The sequence below is a fragment of the Peromyscus maniculatus genome, chromosome 20, assembly GCF_049852395.1.
Source record: "Peromyscus maniculatus bairdii isolate BWxNUB_F1_BW_parent chromosome 20, HU_Pman_BW_mat_3.1, whole genome shotgun sequence".
Taxonomy (NCBI): Eukaryota; Metazoa; Chordata; class Mammalia; order Rodentia; family Cricetidae; genus Peromyscus; species Peromyscus maniculatus.
In genome coordinates, this window is record NC_134871.1 from 15102751 (window position 1) to 15121203 (window position 18453).

General features: G+C 35.0%; 1 protein-coding gene across 3 annotated transcripts in view; it reads left to right on the top strand.

The window, feature by feature from the left end:
* The window catches only part of Csmd3 (CUB and Sushi multiple domains 3), a 1148052-nt gene that overhangs the window by 590943 nt on the left and 538656 nt on the right, over positions 1-18453 (top strand). For all 3 annotated transcript variants that reach the window (XM_006993205.4, XM_042265493.2, XM_042265494.2), the window contains one exon: positions 4796-4908. In XM_006993205.4, the coding sequence (XP_006993267.1) occupies positions 4796-4908 (113 nt within the window). The remainder of the gene's footprint in view (positions 1-4795; positions 4909-18453) is intronic.

Sequence of the window (18453 nt, forward strand, 5' to 3'; positions counted from 1 at the left end):
GTACTGGGGTTCTGTTGTAGAATCTACAGTTATTGGTGAAACATTCTGAACTAAAGCAGCATAACTTCATATGTATGGGTATATATATATACCTATATATATTCATGTATTCACAAATATATATGTATATTCATAGTATTAGCAGTCATAATTCAATATGTATATATGCACATACAAGTCAACTCAACAAATATACATGCAAATATCATGCACCTATGAATATATTTGCACATGCACTTACACAAATGTAGTGATGCATAAGTATATATACATAATCCCCTATCTATATACATGTGTATATACACACAGTCATTCATACATATCCTTACAGACCTCCAAGTCCATTACCAAACATACAAATGCATATACGCATACACCTACATATACACACATATACACATATACACATATGCACACATACACTCAATCTCCAGAACTGGTGAACTGACCAAGTTCTACTCATCTAACATCAACACCACATTGAAAAAAGAAAAAAAAGAAAAGAGAAAGGAAGCAAAAAAAGAAGAAAGAATGCTATAGAGAAGGAAGGAAGGAAGGAAGGAAGGAAGGAAGGAAGGAAGGAAGGAAGGAAGGAAGGGAGGGAGGGAGGAAGGAAGGAAGGAGAGAAAGAAAGAATCTGACTGCAGCAATTACCTTTTGCAGACAAGATTTGATTAATGTGATGTCATCCAAGTCCCATCTAGCATAATGACAAATAAATGCTTTTGGTTCTCTGAATTACTTTAGTCTAAAATATAAAAATAATTTCTATGCAATTTTGATTCTGAACCATAAATATTAAACTTGTAGAGTAATCATTTTTGTGGAGCTTCATTCTCTCTTATTTTTATGTCCATCTATTGTAAAAAGACTGATGATTTCAATGGAAAAACAATTTCCTTCCAGTTTGCTATGGTTTGCTTTTTGTACACACAAATAATTTGTTAAAAAGTTTTAGTTGCTATTTTCACTTTTATTTTTACTCAGAGATAACTGTATTATAGTACAGACAAAAGTCAACACAAAAAGAAGAAATTGGGGGAAAATATGTAAATAAACTCTCAAGAATAAAAATCCACTGGTGAGGAGCACAATGCATGTGCTAAAATCTTGCCCAACAAATTAATTATAAGAATCATTATACTTAAATTTTATACTTTGAAATATCAAGTAAATTATAATTTATGATGCCCATGTGCAATAGTGATTTCAAATCTACAATGATTGATTTCTTATATAAATGTGCCAACTATATGTTTTTTAATTTCAGGATTTTGATCCTATCTGAAATGTGATTGTCAAATGCAGTTTCAGGATTAAAACAAAAAATTCCAGCAGCCACTATCTTTAGTGAATTGCAGGTACTGCAGAGTGAACAGACGCCTCACTTTTCATAGCATTGGAGGAGAAAATATTGAATACATTTCCATAAAAAAGCAATAGTTACATGTTTACATGAAACAAAGAAAATTGCTAGGATATAGAAGGGCTGTTGTTATCTAATAGATATAACAAAATGCTTTGAGTGAATATAAAGAACAGGCATTGAACCTAATAGATGTTTGATATATCCATCCTTTATTTCAGTTTCTATTTCAGAGCATAATGAAGATTTCTGAGTGCATTTATGTAGAGCTGCTATGCTTTCATTCTACATAAAGAAACTAACCAGGAGGCTTAATGCACAGTATGGATGCACACTGAGGTCACTCGGCTTATAAATAAACATATATTGAAGTTCATTTATTCACAAACAATGAGTTCAAAACATGCATTAAAATAATTTGAAGAACCATTTGAGAGCTTTGTATGAATGATCTAAGAATCCTGATCAGCCCCCAAACATTCTTTCGTGTCACGCATGGAAGCTGGAGACAAAGTTGTTCAAACAGCAGGGACAATTGGAACTTACATCAAGTCATTTGAGAAGAACTACCTATTGAAGTTGCATGCAAAGATCAGTTTTAAGAAAGACATCCAATGGTGAGAAAATAAAATTACCATCCAATGGTGAGAAAAGAAAATGAAATCACAGACAATGACATGGAATCTTTCCTCAAAATATAGGAAAAATGAATCAGTTTTTATATTAAATATGGATTAACCCAGCGTGTGATGTTCATCATAGGAAATCTGCTAAGTTGACTTAACCAAAGGCAACTAAATCTCACTCTGCCATAAATGCAGGAAGATAGAATCCATCTCACATAGGCAACTTGTCCTTATTCAGATGAAAAATTACAATTCTACCCATTCTATGAAAAGCTGGAAGTGAAATCATGGTGTCCTGTGTCTGACTTAAATCAGCATAGGGACTGGAAGACAAGTGTTTTCCTCTCTGTTGTTCCTATATCAGAGGAATGCCTCCAGGAACAAAAGACATTCCTGGGATGCAAACCTTATACAAGTTAGTGATCTTTCAAAATCCTTCTATTCCTCTAGAGAGACAGAGGAATTAAAATTTACAGTTTTCTGTATCTAATGTGACTGACACATGGGAGTTTGACATACGCACTTTCAGTCAAGTGCAGGTTTCACTAGTGTGAGTTGTTTAGGCCCTTAATCTGAGGTGAACTGGAGATCAGGAAGTAGTAGGTCAGTCAGAGAGTAAGGTGCAGGGGTGAAATTGACCCGCCATGGATGTCCTTTGTGAAATGGCAACATCATTTTACGGGCTCTGGCTATTAGCACAGTTCAGAATGGACAAGCACACAAAGCAATGCAATGAATAGCAGCAACTTTACTAATCACCATGATATTAAAGTTAGCATGTTAAATACAGGGTAACTAAAAGCATTTCATATACTTAGGCTCATACACAAATTTCACACTGAGTCAATTTACTTTCTGTTCTAAACCTGAGTTGTCAGAAATATATTTTACCAAATGTGCTTGTACAGTATTCAAATATTTTCAGTGAAAATATGTGAAACTTTAAGCATTAAGATAATACACATTTAGGTAATGATATATGTGTATATGTATACACACACACAATAAGTAAGCAGTGCCAAGACAGATAAGAATTTTATAGTATAATAATTTCTAATTCTTTGACAAGGCAGAAAGTTAATACAATCCAATGTTTCACAATACCTTCCCTATCTCAGTGTTCCTCCTAGGCATATGTAACCCATAATTGTATCAGAATATTTTGTTACATTCCTTCATGATTAATTCCAAAAACTGTCTGGAGATGGGTACAAGGTGATATTACTGTACTTAAAATGCAGTATTTAAATTTTCACCTTTGTAGTTTTGGTAGTTGTCTCTAGATCAGGGTTATTTCCTGTCATTTCCAGCTTCTGTTCAAACATGTGATCATCCCTGCTGCCCTTGCCTGGATTAGTTAAATTGTATAGACCAGGCAGGAGAAATATTTAGAGTCCTCTTTGAGGGGCCTCCCCGTTTTGTTTTGTTTTTTCTAATCCTTTTGTGAAAGAAAACTATATTTTCTTCACTGAGCTAATGTCACTGCCATGTTTATGGTTTTACAAATAAAGAAGGCAATTTTGTCATTTCTCTTTTGAAAAAATGTATCTTTTTAGTATGAAATTGAGAATCTATAAGCAGGGATATTTACTCTGTAGTAATTCTACTTTCCCTATTTTTCATTCTGGATGGAATCTCCTCCCAACTCCCTATGTCTGATTTCCTCATTTGATTTCATCCTTGCTTGACCCTTGGCTTATATTCAATTATATGATACATTTTTTTAATGCCAGGGGGAATATGAAGTAATTTTCCTTTCTATAGTCCAAAAGCAGCACATTACTGAATGTGCATTATTCATGTGTAGAGGCAGTTATGTTACATCAGATAAGAAGTATGTTCCATAAAATCACATCATTAGCAATAGAATGTGTGTAAACAGGCTCTCATTGTCTTATTAAGGATTACTATTTCTGTGATGAGCCATGACCAAAAGCAAGTTGGGAAGAAATGGATTAGTTTGTTTATTCTTCCACATCATAGTTCACTATGAAAGGAAGGTGGGACAGGAACTCAAACAGGGCAGGAACTGGGAGGCAAGAGCTGTTACAAAAGCAATGGAGGAGTGCTGCTTTCTGGCTTGCTCCTCATGGCTTGCTCACACTGCTTTCTTATGGAACCCAGGACCACCAGCCTTAGGATGGCACCACCACAATGGATTGGACTGTCCCCTTATAGTAAATAATTAAGAAAATGCCCTACAGGCTTGCCTAAAACCTGATCTGATGGAGACATTTTCTTAATTGAGGTTCCCTCCTTTCAGATAATTTTAGCTTGTATCAAGTTGACACAAAACTATCTAGCACACCCATCATGAGAGAAATTATATAAAGTTTCATGTATCCGATATGAGTATTACAGAGTTATGATATATTACTTGGAGATTTGTTGTTTTCCACAACATTTCCATAGTTCTGAAAAAGTGTACAACAAAATTCTCTGGAAGCTGAAGATTAATATGGTATTGGATTTTTTTTAGTAATAAAAATATTTAAAGATCATAGATCTGCTTTCCCTTTTTAGTTCAAAAGGAAGCATAAAACTCTGATGCTCAAGTAATCTTGCCTTGGGGATATGAAAGATCTAACCTAGTTAAACACATGAAATATATTTTTAAATTATGAAGTTTGATCACTAAATTGTGTGGTTTATCTCTCATGTTGCATCAGCACATAGCCCTGTAAGCTTGACGGTTTTATGATTTCTAATATAGAAGGTATTGAAGGATATCTTTTTTCATGATTTGCATGCAGAGGGTACTTTAGTAATCCATCTCCCCCTTCTTTGTCAATCTCTTTCTCAGGCTGACTGGCAGCTTTGTGCCAGACCTGATAGTGAGCATGAGAAGCCAAATGTGGTTGCATCTTCAAACAGATGAAAGTGTTGGATCTGTTGGCTTCAAGGTTAACTACAAAGGTAAGGATGAATCGTCTGTGGAAAATATGCTATCATAATACAGCCAGAGAAAACATTTAAATTCAAGCTTAATTGCATAAACAAAGTGAAGAAAAATATGGTTGCTACAATTCCATGAACAATGCATTCTGAGAAATCATTTTCTCTTCCACTGTAGATGCTGATATATTACATATCTTTAAATAAAATGAGCTTTTCTTTAAAACATACCTATTTTTTATACCTCATCCCCCATCCTATGCTTCAGTATTCTGGACCACCTGTCTTTCAAAGAAAAGAAAGTGAATTTATGCCCTTTTAATAATATGCTTTGCAAAACAGCTATCATTAAATACTTACATGTATTTGGAAATGAATTAAATCCTCAAACTTCCTGAATACTATTTGGGCTGTAATCCACCAGGTCTAATATGGCAGGTTAGTGTTGTTAAGTAAGTCACTGACATCACTTTGTTTTTAAATAACTACTGCTATCTCAGTGTTAGTCTTGATATGGATAAGAATGTGAAACCTGTTATAGCTTCTTTTATGATAGACAGGTGCAGCTCAAAATCATAAACATTTTCACTCACATTGAACTTTTATTAAACTCAACAAAGACATACCATGAAAATAGATATGCAAAGGAGTAATTCCATCTGAAAAAAAATTTGTAAGTGTTAAGAAATGAAAATAAATCTGGGCTCTAGAAAAAGACATGTGAATGAGACCAACAAAACATTACATATCTTGAGTTTATAGCTACTATTGTGGCAAAATAATTATTCTTCGTCTTATCAATTAATGATGGATGTGAATTTTTTCCTTACTTGAAAAATAATAATTTCAATCAGTTTTCTATTGTAAGCACTGTCAATCCTTTGATTCAGGACATGTGAAATGAATGTGTGATGTTGTCTTGGAGACAGGGCATATTCGTTCTGTGCTTTTTACTTGTGACTAAATTTAGTACTATATTAATTTGAAGAGGTCTGGAAATATGTATAAATGTCAGCTGAATAAAAAGGTTCACTTGGCTGTGGTTTAAAATGAATTCCAATTGAAACACACATCTTGGAACTATTTACTTGATTTCTTCTTTCCTCTTTAAACAGAAACGTGAGACATGTACCCCTACATTACTTTCATTTTTCATCATTTTTTCAACACTGTGAAAGATATTTGTCATAAAATCTATGGTTTAAACATCAGAAACTCTATAATTCATTAGTGATGATGCTTCGACAAGAAAGTTATTAGCACTCAGGAGGAGGTTGTAGGGCAGGGGGATTCTATGGACATTTCGACAGTTCCCGTGTCCACTGCTGTTCAAGGGCAGAGGCACACGGTAAAGGAATCCAACTCAGTGTTATTTTACTCTCTTTTTCCTTGGGTTTCAATAACAGTGCTTAAAAGTTACTCCACGGATATGCTTATATGCCAAGTATTGAATATATTGGTGAATATAAAAACAAACAGACACTCTCCCTCTTTCAATAAGATCATAATTCAGTTCTGGAACATAAAATCCACATAAGAATCATGCATAAATATCCACATTCAGGACACATCAGAAATCAATACATGAAACTGTAACTGAAAATTGACCTTATCTTTCTCCTCCTTCACCTTCATCCTGTTCTTCCTAATCTAACATACTCATCACCAATGCTGATCTTCCTTTTTTTTCCCCTTTATCTTCTTGAAACTCTGATTTAACCAAATTATAGGTTATTGTCTTAATTCACCATCATGTATTTGGATACATTATAGATTCTGTATGGCTGTGATCTAGTTTTAACCCATTACTTCCCCCACCCTACTGTCTGCCTTACCTCTGCTTTCACAAGTGACCACTTGCTGTGTTTGAGAAAACACTATAAAAGAAGTACTATATAACCAGACAAAAGAAATACATCTTGCTGGCCTTGTAGTCCCTTGAGCAATCATCCTGCTATAGCACCATATGCATTCATTAAGTTAGACTGACTGACTGATTTTCCTGTGTAAATCATATATAAAATAAAATATTTTCAGAAAATTCTGTTTTACCATGATACAGTGAAAAGCATCTTTTGAATTCTCTGTTATTAAAAAAAAATCTGAGGATAGTTTCAAATTTTGATCTACAGATAGCAGTAGCAACCTCATCTACTAAATATAAGTTTATAATCACCCTATTCTCTGTTGAGTCGTATGTTGGCTCTAATGGAACATCTGCTGGAAACCTTTCAGACTTAGTCTAAAGATATCCACTTTTCTATTCTATACAGTTTTCACATGGGATAGCATTACACACACATCTCACCTAAATTAAACACATATTTTATTAAAAAACATAACGCGTATATTTTAACACGGTAATTTTTTGAGAATTTCCACGGACACATTTGGATTATATTTACTACATTCTGCTAACTCCTCCAACTGGCACCACCCGCCCTTCCACACACTGGACTTGTACCCTCAGTTTTATTGCTTGGTTTTTGTCCAGTCTTGTTAGTACTTGTTAGCATTTGACTATGAGAGCCATCCACTGGAGTGTAGCTGGGACCTACATGCCCTTCCCTTTTCCTGAAAATAGATTATATTCTCATATGATATATCCTGATTTCAGTTCCCGCTCCCTCTACTCCAAATCCCTCCCCACATCCCCTCCCGTGTTGTTGCACGCCCTTTCTGTTTTTCATTGAAACAGACCAGGCTTGAAATGAACAGGCTTCTCAGAGATAAGAACAAAACACTACAAAATAAAATATAAAAAGGTTAAAAAAAATAATGAATTTGGACAAGTCAAACCAACAAAAGGAAAAGAGCCCAAGAGAAGTCATAGGAATCAGAGACCTCTCTGGAGTTTACAAGTATTGTTATATACATATATATTTATTATAATTATAAATATTAAGTTTAAAACTATAATATATACACAGAGGACCTGGTACAGGTCCAGGGGGGCCTTGTGATTGCTGCTTCTGTCTTTGTGAGTTCCTATGAGCAGTGCTCAGCTGATGTAGAGGGCCTTGTTCTGGTGCCCTCCATTCCCCCAGTCTCCCTTATTCCTTCTGCCTCCTCTTCCTGGGGTTCCCTAAGCTCTTACGGAGATATGTGATGGTGACATCCCATTTAGACCTGTGTGTCCCAAGATCTCTGCTCTCTAGGTGTATGCAACACCTGGCTGTGGTTATCAGTATGTGTTCCTCTCTGCTGAAGGAGGAGGCTTGGCAGGAGGAAGCTTGTTGTGTGATGGCTGAATAAGACACTAATCTATGAGCATAACAGACTATCATTAGGAGTTATTTTATCACTCTTTTTAAGATCAATAAAATTTGATTGTAACCGCGGTCTCTGGACTGTCTGGTCTCTGGTTCTCATTCATCAAAAGTGCTTGTCTGTGGAGTGGGCCTTAAGTAAAAATCGGACTTAGGATGGTTACTCTCACAAGCTTTGTCCCACCATTGCCTAGGCATGTGTACCTTGTCCAGCTTCACTTTGTTCTATTTTGTCTTATCTTTTATAATTTATTTTGTAAAAGGACAACAAGACAGCACAAGTACAGCATTGGCGATCACAGAGTTTGTGCCTGGGTTGGTGTTGATGTTTCTCTTTTGGTAGCCTGCTGAGTACCTTCCTGTAGCAAACATAGGTGTGAAATCCTATGCACACCCCCTTTCCCACAATGACCCCTTAACCGTGAGAGGAATGGGACTGATATAAATGTCACATTTAATGCTAAGACTTTAGCATTCTGTTATTTTTAAGCATCCACCCTGACTTGTTGAAGATCTCTGTGTTAATCACCATATACTGTAAAAGGAAGTTTCTCTGATAAGAATTGGAGGGTAGAAAGATGTACTGCTCTGTGGATGTAATGGAGTCACCCTACAAAGGGACACTGTCACTACTAGATACATTATGCAAAGATAAAAAAAAATCCAGTTCCAGGAGTGGATTACCACTATTGGAGTTGCTGGTGATAGACATCCAAAAAATAGGCAATTGCCATGGCTCTTGATTACTTCTAAAGAGCTTTATGATACATTGCTGCTGAATATACTTAGGTTAGAGAATACAGAGAGATGAAGCTGTTATTGACCTGGAAGCTCCATCCCCATTGGCTAGCTTCAATAGTGACAGAGTATGCTCTGAATGTTGCCAGAGTAGAAAATTAATCAACAATCTTATCTACTTGTGAAACTTGGGACCTATGTTAATGACTGCACTGGCACGTTATCCCCTTTGGTACAATGGTAGCACATATGCAGTGTTGATTTCGATTTCTGATTAGATTTCAGGCCTATTTACAAGAAAGAGCCCAGACTAGACATGGTGATTGGGATCAAGAATCTGTAGCTCCACTAGTCCCTGTTGGAGAACTACCACCATTACTCTGATATTGAATGGGACATAGCTTTTACCTATATATTATCTTTAACTTTTTAAAATCCTATAACATTTCATAACCTTACTTCTCTTATATAATTTGACTTAGTTACTTTAAAAGAAATTTTGTGAAACTTTAATTTGAAGAAAACATCATCTCAAATCAAATTGTCTCTTCTAATCCACAATGTAAACAAATTCAAAACTTGTAAAATAGAAATGTTCAGACATCTTCTGATGTTCCTGAGATATATAAATCTAGGCCCTCTGCAGAGAAAGACAGTTGTGTAGCTTGATCTACTTAAGGGGTCCCCTGGCAGTAGGATCAGAATTCATCCCTGCTGCATGAGCAGGCTTTTTGGAGCTACCTATGATGGGACACTACCTATGATGGGACACCTCCCACAGCCTTGAGTCAGGGGGAGGAGCTTGAACCTGCCTCTACTAAATGTTCCTCCCCATGGAAGGCCATATCTTTGCTGTTACCTTACCCGAATGCCCTAAACACATTAATATTAGGAATATATTGTCATTATTCCTAATACATATTAGCCAGAAAAGAAGGAAAAGCACAAAAACTGAATTCCTATCCAATAGCCATATTAGTTTCTACCAATGATGCATGACTTTGGGAATGTATTTTCATCTTCGTTTTATAAGAATGAAGAATAATCAAAGGACTATGAATATTCATCCAGGTCCTTGTATATATCCCAATCTTTGTGCCTAAATTAACTCATTAGATTTCATTAAAATTGCAAGAGGTAAGAACTGTTACTCATTTCTCATATGAAACAACTAAGATATAAGCACCATAATAAAAACTTAACTTTGCATCCTACCTGAAGCCATTCTCTGACAAATGTGAGCATGCCATTATTTGTTTCATATGTGAATGAAGGATGAATGAATGAATGAACACGAATGGCTCATTAACTTGCTGCAGAACAGAGACACAAGTCTAACTTTGATGACTTCATGCTGTTTTCAATTATTGAATATTACATCCCAGGTGAACTTGTAGGGTTTTTAGAAGCAGATGCTGCAGATGCTAATCAGTGTGAATAACATGGGGAATATCAAAAATGTCAAGTTAAATTAATGATCTTCCATTGTCTCAGCAGATAATAAAAATATAACATAGGTACATACAGTGTACACACATTCAAACCGCATGGTAAAATCTACCACATTTTCAATGGGAACTTTTTTTTTTAATTTTCCATGTAGTTATCTGATTATTTTAAATGTAATGTTTACAGGGTTCTAAAACTCATAATATCTCTTTTTAGATATCAGGCATTAATAAGACTAAGCACAAACCCTTGTATCAAGACTAGAGGCTACAACCCAATAAGAAAGAAAGGATCCCAAGCATAGGCAAAAGAGCCAGACACACTCCCACTGTTAGGAATTCCACAAGAACACCCAGATACACAACCATAATGTGTATGCAGAGGTCCTAGCTCAGACCCATGCAGGGTCCATCATTGTTAGTTCAGTCTCTGTGATCCTGTATGAGCCCTGCTTAGTTGATTCTGTGGGCCGTGTTCTTTTGGTGTCTTAGACCCTCAGAATCCTACAATTCTCCTTGCCCTTCTTCTGTGTGTATAGCAGAATGTCACTAGTAATCAGTTCATTAAATTCCTTTTCAAGTCATGTTTGGTTCTATACTGCATGTCTGGACTGTTCAGCCTCTGGTTCTTGGCCATCCAGGCAGTGTCATTGTGGCCTAGGCCTCAAGTTGGGCCAGTCATTGATTGGCAACTCCCACAAGTTATGTGCCACCATGACCAAAGGACATCTTGTAAACAGGACAAATCTCATAGATTCCAGGGAGTTTCCACCTGCACTATATTTCCAAATCACTCCAGAAATACCCCCAAATTCGAGTTGTCTCTCCCAGTACACTCTCTCTTCCTCCCTGTCCCTTGCCTGATCTTGCTTATTACCATGCCCATCTGTCAACACCTCCACCCGCAAAATCTGATCTATATTATGTCATGTTCAGTGGAGAGGAAGAAGGGTAGTGGAGGGAAGGAGGGAAGGAAAACTGCACTTGAAACGTAATGAGAAAAAAAATAAAATATACAAAAAAAGAAAAAAAATGGGCATTAAACTGGTTTATTGAAATTCAGTTGTAATACAGTGTTCTTCAAGAGCATGAATTGGTGGTAACAATGTTATTTACTTTTATAAGCATGTGTTAGGGCCTCATGATATCACTGCAAACACCCCTCTCAAGGAAATAATAATTTTATCGCTATACTACAGGTAAATTAATTGCTTTGAATCAGGTTTAGACACTTTTTAAAGATCATATGTCTGGTGGGTTGAATATAGTACATTGTGTGTTTATAGACTGTGGCCTCAAAAACTATATTTCAATTAATCTTAGCAGAATTTTAAATTTATTTTGACATTTAAATTTTGAAATAGCTTTTAACTAAAGTGCATGGTGAGAGCTTAAAATTTTGATGATGCCAGCTGGTTTTGTGGGATGACCTATAATTTTTAAATGGAATATTTTCATTAAAAATGGCTGTTTTCTTAAATATTTAGAGTCATTAATTTTTATGGCTGGAAGTGTCTCTGTGCCTCAGTGAACAGCTGATGAGCAGAGATGACATTCTTTGCTCAAATTCAAATATTTTAGTAATTAGGACACATGCTGGTGATGAGATAGATTGGTAGCAAAAGTTTGAAAATTATACAGTTGCAGGATTTTAGCCCAAAATTAAGTTTAATTATGATTTTTAAAAACACTACTATAAAAGGTGTACTTAGTGAGGAAAGTGTTAATCTTTAATTTATCAAATAATGTTTATTGGAACAAGTTGTAAATAGTGTTTAGGGTTATTTTAAATAATATAAACATTTATCTATAAATTTTATGTTTATACAAATGCAGCTATTCCTTTTTTTCATTTTTCCCTTCTTTCCTATTTTTTCAGTCTTTTCTTTACACTGCTGTGTTTTCCTTTCTCTTTCTTTTGAGATTGTTTTTGTGTGTGATAGTGCTCTACAATGCTTTTTATTTCTTTCTTTGTTCGTAATTAATATATTCAAACAGGTAGCATTTTATCAAGGAATATATATTATATCCCATAAAAAGGACACAAGACAATTAACCTGAACCCTTAGGCATTTAAATATTGACTCTAACACTGAAGATATGAAGCTGAAATAAATGTTCTTGTATAAGTATGTATGCACTTGTTAGTTTCTTTGTTTAAATGTGCTAATTTTAAAAATAATATGGATAATTACATGAGTAATGGAAAATAAATAATTATTTCTTACATTCTGTATTTCCTTCTCTCCAAGAGTACAAACTAGAACAATTCTCTAAGCCTAAAACAGAAAAACTAATGATTTTACATTGTTTTTCATCTGACATCTAATCAAGTTCTAGATTACTATTTTAGATAGCTATAGGATTTATACTTTTCTAGAGTTATTAGTCACCTGGTTTACATGGTCTTGGAAATTATTCTCCTCTATATCAGTAGTAATTACTGATCTTTACTAGTTTCCTTTCAATCTCTGTCTTATTGAAATGAGTCCATTACTACAAAATATGACTGAAAAGTGTAGATCTACTTTAGGGAGCTATATCTCAATGTAAATAGCCTGATCTTGATTTATCAATAAACAACACCTGGGAATTAATCTTTGTGTATTTTCTGCAGAGGCAGTTTAGTCTGTTTTGAATTTGCTCTGAAATCCAAAATTAGCTGTCTGTGTAAAAGGCTGTCGTTGTAACTGAGAATCCTATGTCAGTCTGAATAATGCAAAATATCCTAGTATTATTTCTATACATCAGAATTATACAGCCTAAACAGAAATCATCTTCCAGAACATCCACAGCTATATGTGTACCCATTAAGTGTAAAACACATCACCAAAGGGCTGTGGAAAAGACCCGACAGCTCTTCTTAGTATAGAGGCATAGCAGTGGCGCCTGAGAAAATTATGGACAGGAAACAACCAGTCATTTATAGTCAATAACTCCAAGGCTTGGGGATCATGTGTCTGGTGGGTCAACTTGTTAAACACCAGTTGTCACTGATGTACATTCTCAGGGCCCCCTGCAGAAAGTGGACAACCTTGACTTTTTTCTAATTTTAGTGTGTTGTTTGAGTTTCTTTCCGTTTAAGTTGATGTTGGCTGGGCTTGCTGTAAAATGCCTTTATTATTTAAAAGGATGGCATTCATATTCCTAAATTCTCTTTTATCAATAAATTTGTCAAAGCTCTTTTCTGCATTTAATAAGATGATCACATGTATTTTGTCTTTCAGTTTTTTTTTACATGTAGATTACTTGTATAATTTACATATGTTAAAGGATCGCTGTATCTCAAGGATAACAACCACTTGATCATTGGGGACAATCTTTTTGTTGTTTTCTTAATTTCAGTTTGAATGTATTTTACTGAGAATATTTACATCTATGTTCATGAGGGAAAATGTCTGTAATTCTCATTCTTTGTGGGGTTTTACATGGTTTGGGCTTTAGAGTAGCCATGAACTCATAGAAAGAATTGTGTCATATTCCTTCTGTTTCTATTTTGTGAAATAATTTCAGAGGTATTGGCATTAACATTCTATTGAAACTTTTGTTGAATTCTGTGCTAAGACCATCTGGACCTGGACTTTATTTGGTTGGAAAACTTTTAATTACAAAGTTGATTTCAATAGAAGTTATAGGTCTGCTGAAATCATAAAACTAGTTTTGATTTAATTTTGGCAAGTGGTCTGTTTTGAAGAAATTATCCATTTCTTTTATATTTTCCAGTATGGTGGAGTGCAAGTTTTTAAAATATATTTTTATAATTCTCTGGATTATCTCAGTGTCTGATGTTATGCCCCTTTCCATTTCTAGTTGTGTTAATTAGGATATAGTCTCTCCTCCTTTAAGTTAATTTGGATAAGAGTTTGTTAGTCTTCCTGATTTTCTCACAGAACAGTCTTTGTTTCACTGATTCTTTGCATCTTGTTGTTTACTTGTTCCTATTATATTGATTTCAACTCTGAGTTTTTTTGTTTAAAAAAATTTTTATTCATTTTATATACCAACCACAGATCCTCCTCTCATCCTTCCTCCTGCTCTCCCTGCCCTGCCCCTCCTCCAAAAGAGTAAGGCCTCCCATGGGGAGTCAGCAAGGCCTGATATATTCAGTTGAGGCAGGGACAAGCCCCTCCCTTTAGTTTTACTCTAGTCTTTTAGGCTGAAATTTCTACTTTTGGTTCTAGAGTTTTCAGGTGTGTTGCTATGTTACTAGTATGAATCTCTCCAAGTTCCAAGAATGAATCTCCAAGAAGATACATTCCTTTTGTGTTTGGGTGAAATGGTCTGTAACTATCTGTTAAGTTCATTTGGTTTATAACTTCAGTCATCTCTGGCATTTCTCTGTTTACTCCATGTATTGATTATCTGTCTATTAGCAGTATTGAAGTCCCCCCTATTGGTATATGAGGTCTATATTTGACTTAAGGTATAGTATTGTTTCTTTTGTGAACTTGAGTATCCTTGTGTTTAATGTATAGCTGTTGGTTTGTCTTGTGCTTCAGCTGTGGTGCAATAAGCAGAGTCTACTGTAGTAGATTTCTAGGCCTTAGTGGAGACATATTGTTCTGGCTGTTGTTGTGCTTTTATGCTGGCATCTAGGCATCTAGACTTGGGAAAGCTATAATTCTAGATGCTGAAATCTGGTCTTGTCTTTGTTGGGTAGGTGTTTGTTCCTTTGCATCTGTTGTCCCTTCTGATTCTTAGGAAAGTGTTGTGGCTGTATTTTGTCTGGTAGGAAATTCTTTTGTCGTCCTGAAGTGTGGCCACTGGGGCTTTCTGGGTAAAATGTGTTCCTAGGTATTGGGAGCTGACACTTAAGAAAGGGGATGGGCTAGTAGACTCAAAGGATATGGGTTCTACATGAGGGAGGAGATAAAAGTGTTCCACCAGGCTCTGCTTAGTCCCCTGAGAACAGGGTCAGAGAGTGAGGAGAGGCAACAACAGGTCTTCTGCTACAGAGCTGGGAATGAGGTTGAAGGGGTGTACATAGAGTAGGGGAGGGAGAGTGAGGATGTCCAGTTATCCTATTAGATTTCTTGGCTGTCATGGCTTGTGGGTTTCCAGAGAACACCTATTGGAGTTGGGTGCTGGGATAAAGCAATGAGTTAGGAGAGGGAAGTAGAGAGGGGAAGATCTTGCAATCCACATTAGATGCTGCAGGGAGTACAAGAATGCTGTGGCAGGTGATCTACTACAGAGCTGGGGTTAACACTGTGGGGTTTGATTTGGAGGAGCAGAGTGTCATGAGTTTTTACAAGTTTTGGGTTAATTTACATTGTATTTCCTGTATTGTTTACCAGACTCTGACTTCTGCCAACTTAATTCATCTGATATTTATTTTCCTGGATAGGTTGGGCACTTTCTACTAGGTGTAGAGGTTATTTTGTTAGTACCATTATTAGTTAGACCATTATTTTCTAATAAAACTATAATACTGTATTTATAGCATGGTCAGTTCTCTAGTACAATATTTTCTTTTTGTGACTAGTCACTGCCTTTTGTTAACAAATTCTGAAGGTTTTCTATCTAAATTTCTTTGGTGGGTAAAATTTTCTGCTACTTCTTTAAATACTTTTTCAATATTTATATATTTGTGTTTGAATGGCTGTTTTTATGTACACACAAAGCATTCATGGAGATGCCCTTGAGGCCAGATGAGGGCATATATATCCCCTAGAAGTAGAATTATAAGAGGTTGTAAAAATTCTTAACTTCTTCTTGCTACCAAAAATTACATGAAAATTTTTAGACAATGGCTCTTCTAGATTCATTTTAAAATAATTGTATTGAATTTCATAAAATTACAATCTTCACTCAAATATCAGTGAAATTATGCATTGTGTGGTTTTCATTAATATTTGTTTATATTTTTTTCACTTCAGACATCTTATGCTCCTGTGCTTTAATTTAATATTATTTGTAAAGGCATGATCTTTATTATTTACACTGACTTTATTTATAAATATTTTCTACATATTTGTGTATATAAATATTTCTATATATTGGTGTATTACAATAGGACATTTTAAATTTATTTTTTATTGCTACGTGATTATACCAATATAATAAGATTGTTAGTTTTCATATATCTGTGTAGTACTTAAGCATAGCATATTGTATTTTTATTCATTGTAATTATTTCATGATTAGGCATAATAGTAACTAGGAATTCATAATAAATTGAAGGAAATCCAACTAATGATGGCTGAAAGACACAGGATTTATTATTGTAAAATGACACTCTCTGGAGAAATGCAGTTGATGATGTGAGATGTTTGTTTAGCATACTCATCAGGAAGTCAGGCAGCTCCTTCCATCACATCAGGCTAACTCAGGACATATCATATGCCTACACTCTCAAAGTCCATTAAATAACCATGATGAGAACTGGCATTTCTCTCTCTCTTTTTTTTTTTTTTTTGATGGCAAGGCCTTAATTATTCAAACTTTTGATCCACTGTACAGAAATATGTGGAAATAAGACTCTCAACACAGTCTCAGAAATGCAAACAGTTTTTTCACTATATGTGTTTATATGTGGTGTATGTTAATGTATATGTTGTCCTTCTGTGTTCTTGTATGTACTGTGAATATAAATGTGCATGTATATGGAGGGTAGAAGTCATCACTGGTTTTTGGACTCAGTAGCTCTACAGACTATTTTTTGAGACATGTTCTTACAGACTCTGGAGCTCACTGATTCCAGTGACCTCTTTGGCCTCTGATAGACATATCCATATACCTTCTCTATTCCCCAGCATTTCTGCTATAAACAATCACAGTTGCATCTGGTTCTTTGTGATATGAGCTCGGTCCTCTTGCTTGTGTCGCAAGTGATTTACAAACAGAACCATTTCACCAGCCCCTCGAGTACTTTTCATTTAGCTTCTAATCTAACAGTTTTCTACCTAACTTTATAGTCACATATTCCACAAAGTCACTGCTTTAGGGATCCTGGGGTTTTCTCAGTACTTCAACAATTCCCATTCCTTACAAAGATTATTTTTAAATATTAAGTCAGTTTACTGATATGTTGCCTAAAATTTTGGCACATAATGAAATTTATGAATTTGAACTATGATTTCTTCTGTTCTAGTGTCTTTAAACTTAAATTTGTAGGATATTGAAGTTTTTCAGAAATAATTGAGGGATCTACCAATATGATTACTTAGTTTGAGACATATGAGGTACATGTCATTAAGAACAAATGGTTTTCAGTGAAAATCTGGATGTTTTGTTAAAATGAAAACATTTAACTTTTTTTTCAATCTGAATATGTCATTTCAGATATCTTCTTGAATTAATGAAGATTATTTCTTAAGACTATTTTTTCTGACAGTGGTATTTGAATGTATGGATATTTCAAGTACATTAACAAATCACTGTGTTATGCTGACAGCGTAGGAACCTATGTTAATCCCCAGGGAGAAATTTTCTTCTCTTTGCTTAAGTCTAGTTTTCCTTGCTCAGCAGAAACACTTTCTCTTTGTGCTACTGACTGAACTACTCTAGGTTCTGATGACCCTCATCTCTCACAATTCTTCATGGCTCTATAGAGTTGGGCTGAGCTAATCTAATTCCCTTTGATACCGTTATCAGACCAGCATCTAGGCAATTGATATAGATTTCTGATGAAAGGAAAGGTCTTTTCTGAAATTGTAAATGGTAAGGGTCATTTCACTTGGTGCTAAAGAGTGTCAACTTTTATTACTTTATGTCAATAAAAGGCCATCAGAGACAAAATAGAAACTGTCAATAGCAAAGAAAAACGAAGTAATGCAGACATAATTAAAACTCCTAAATTTTTCTCTACCTGAAGAAAAGTTTTGGCTTCTATTCAAATGAGGCTATAAAGTTGTTATCTATGACACAGTAAGTCTGTTTCAGTCCCTGAGGATTTCAAAAGAAAAGAGGTCTGATGTACCCTTGTTTTCTCTTTAATTGTTTCACCTAGGAAGAAATATTTTTTATATGATGGTTCAAGGTTTATAAATGTATTTCTTCTTTTTAAATTATATTAACATGGGTATAATAGTATACCTTTACCACACAAAAAGTGTAATCTTAGATGAATTGAATTTATATGTGAATTAATTGTGAATATTTTTTGTTGT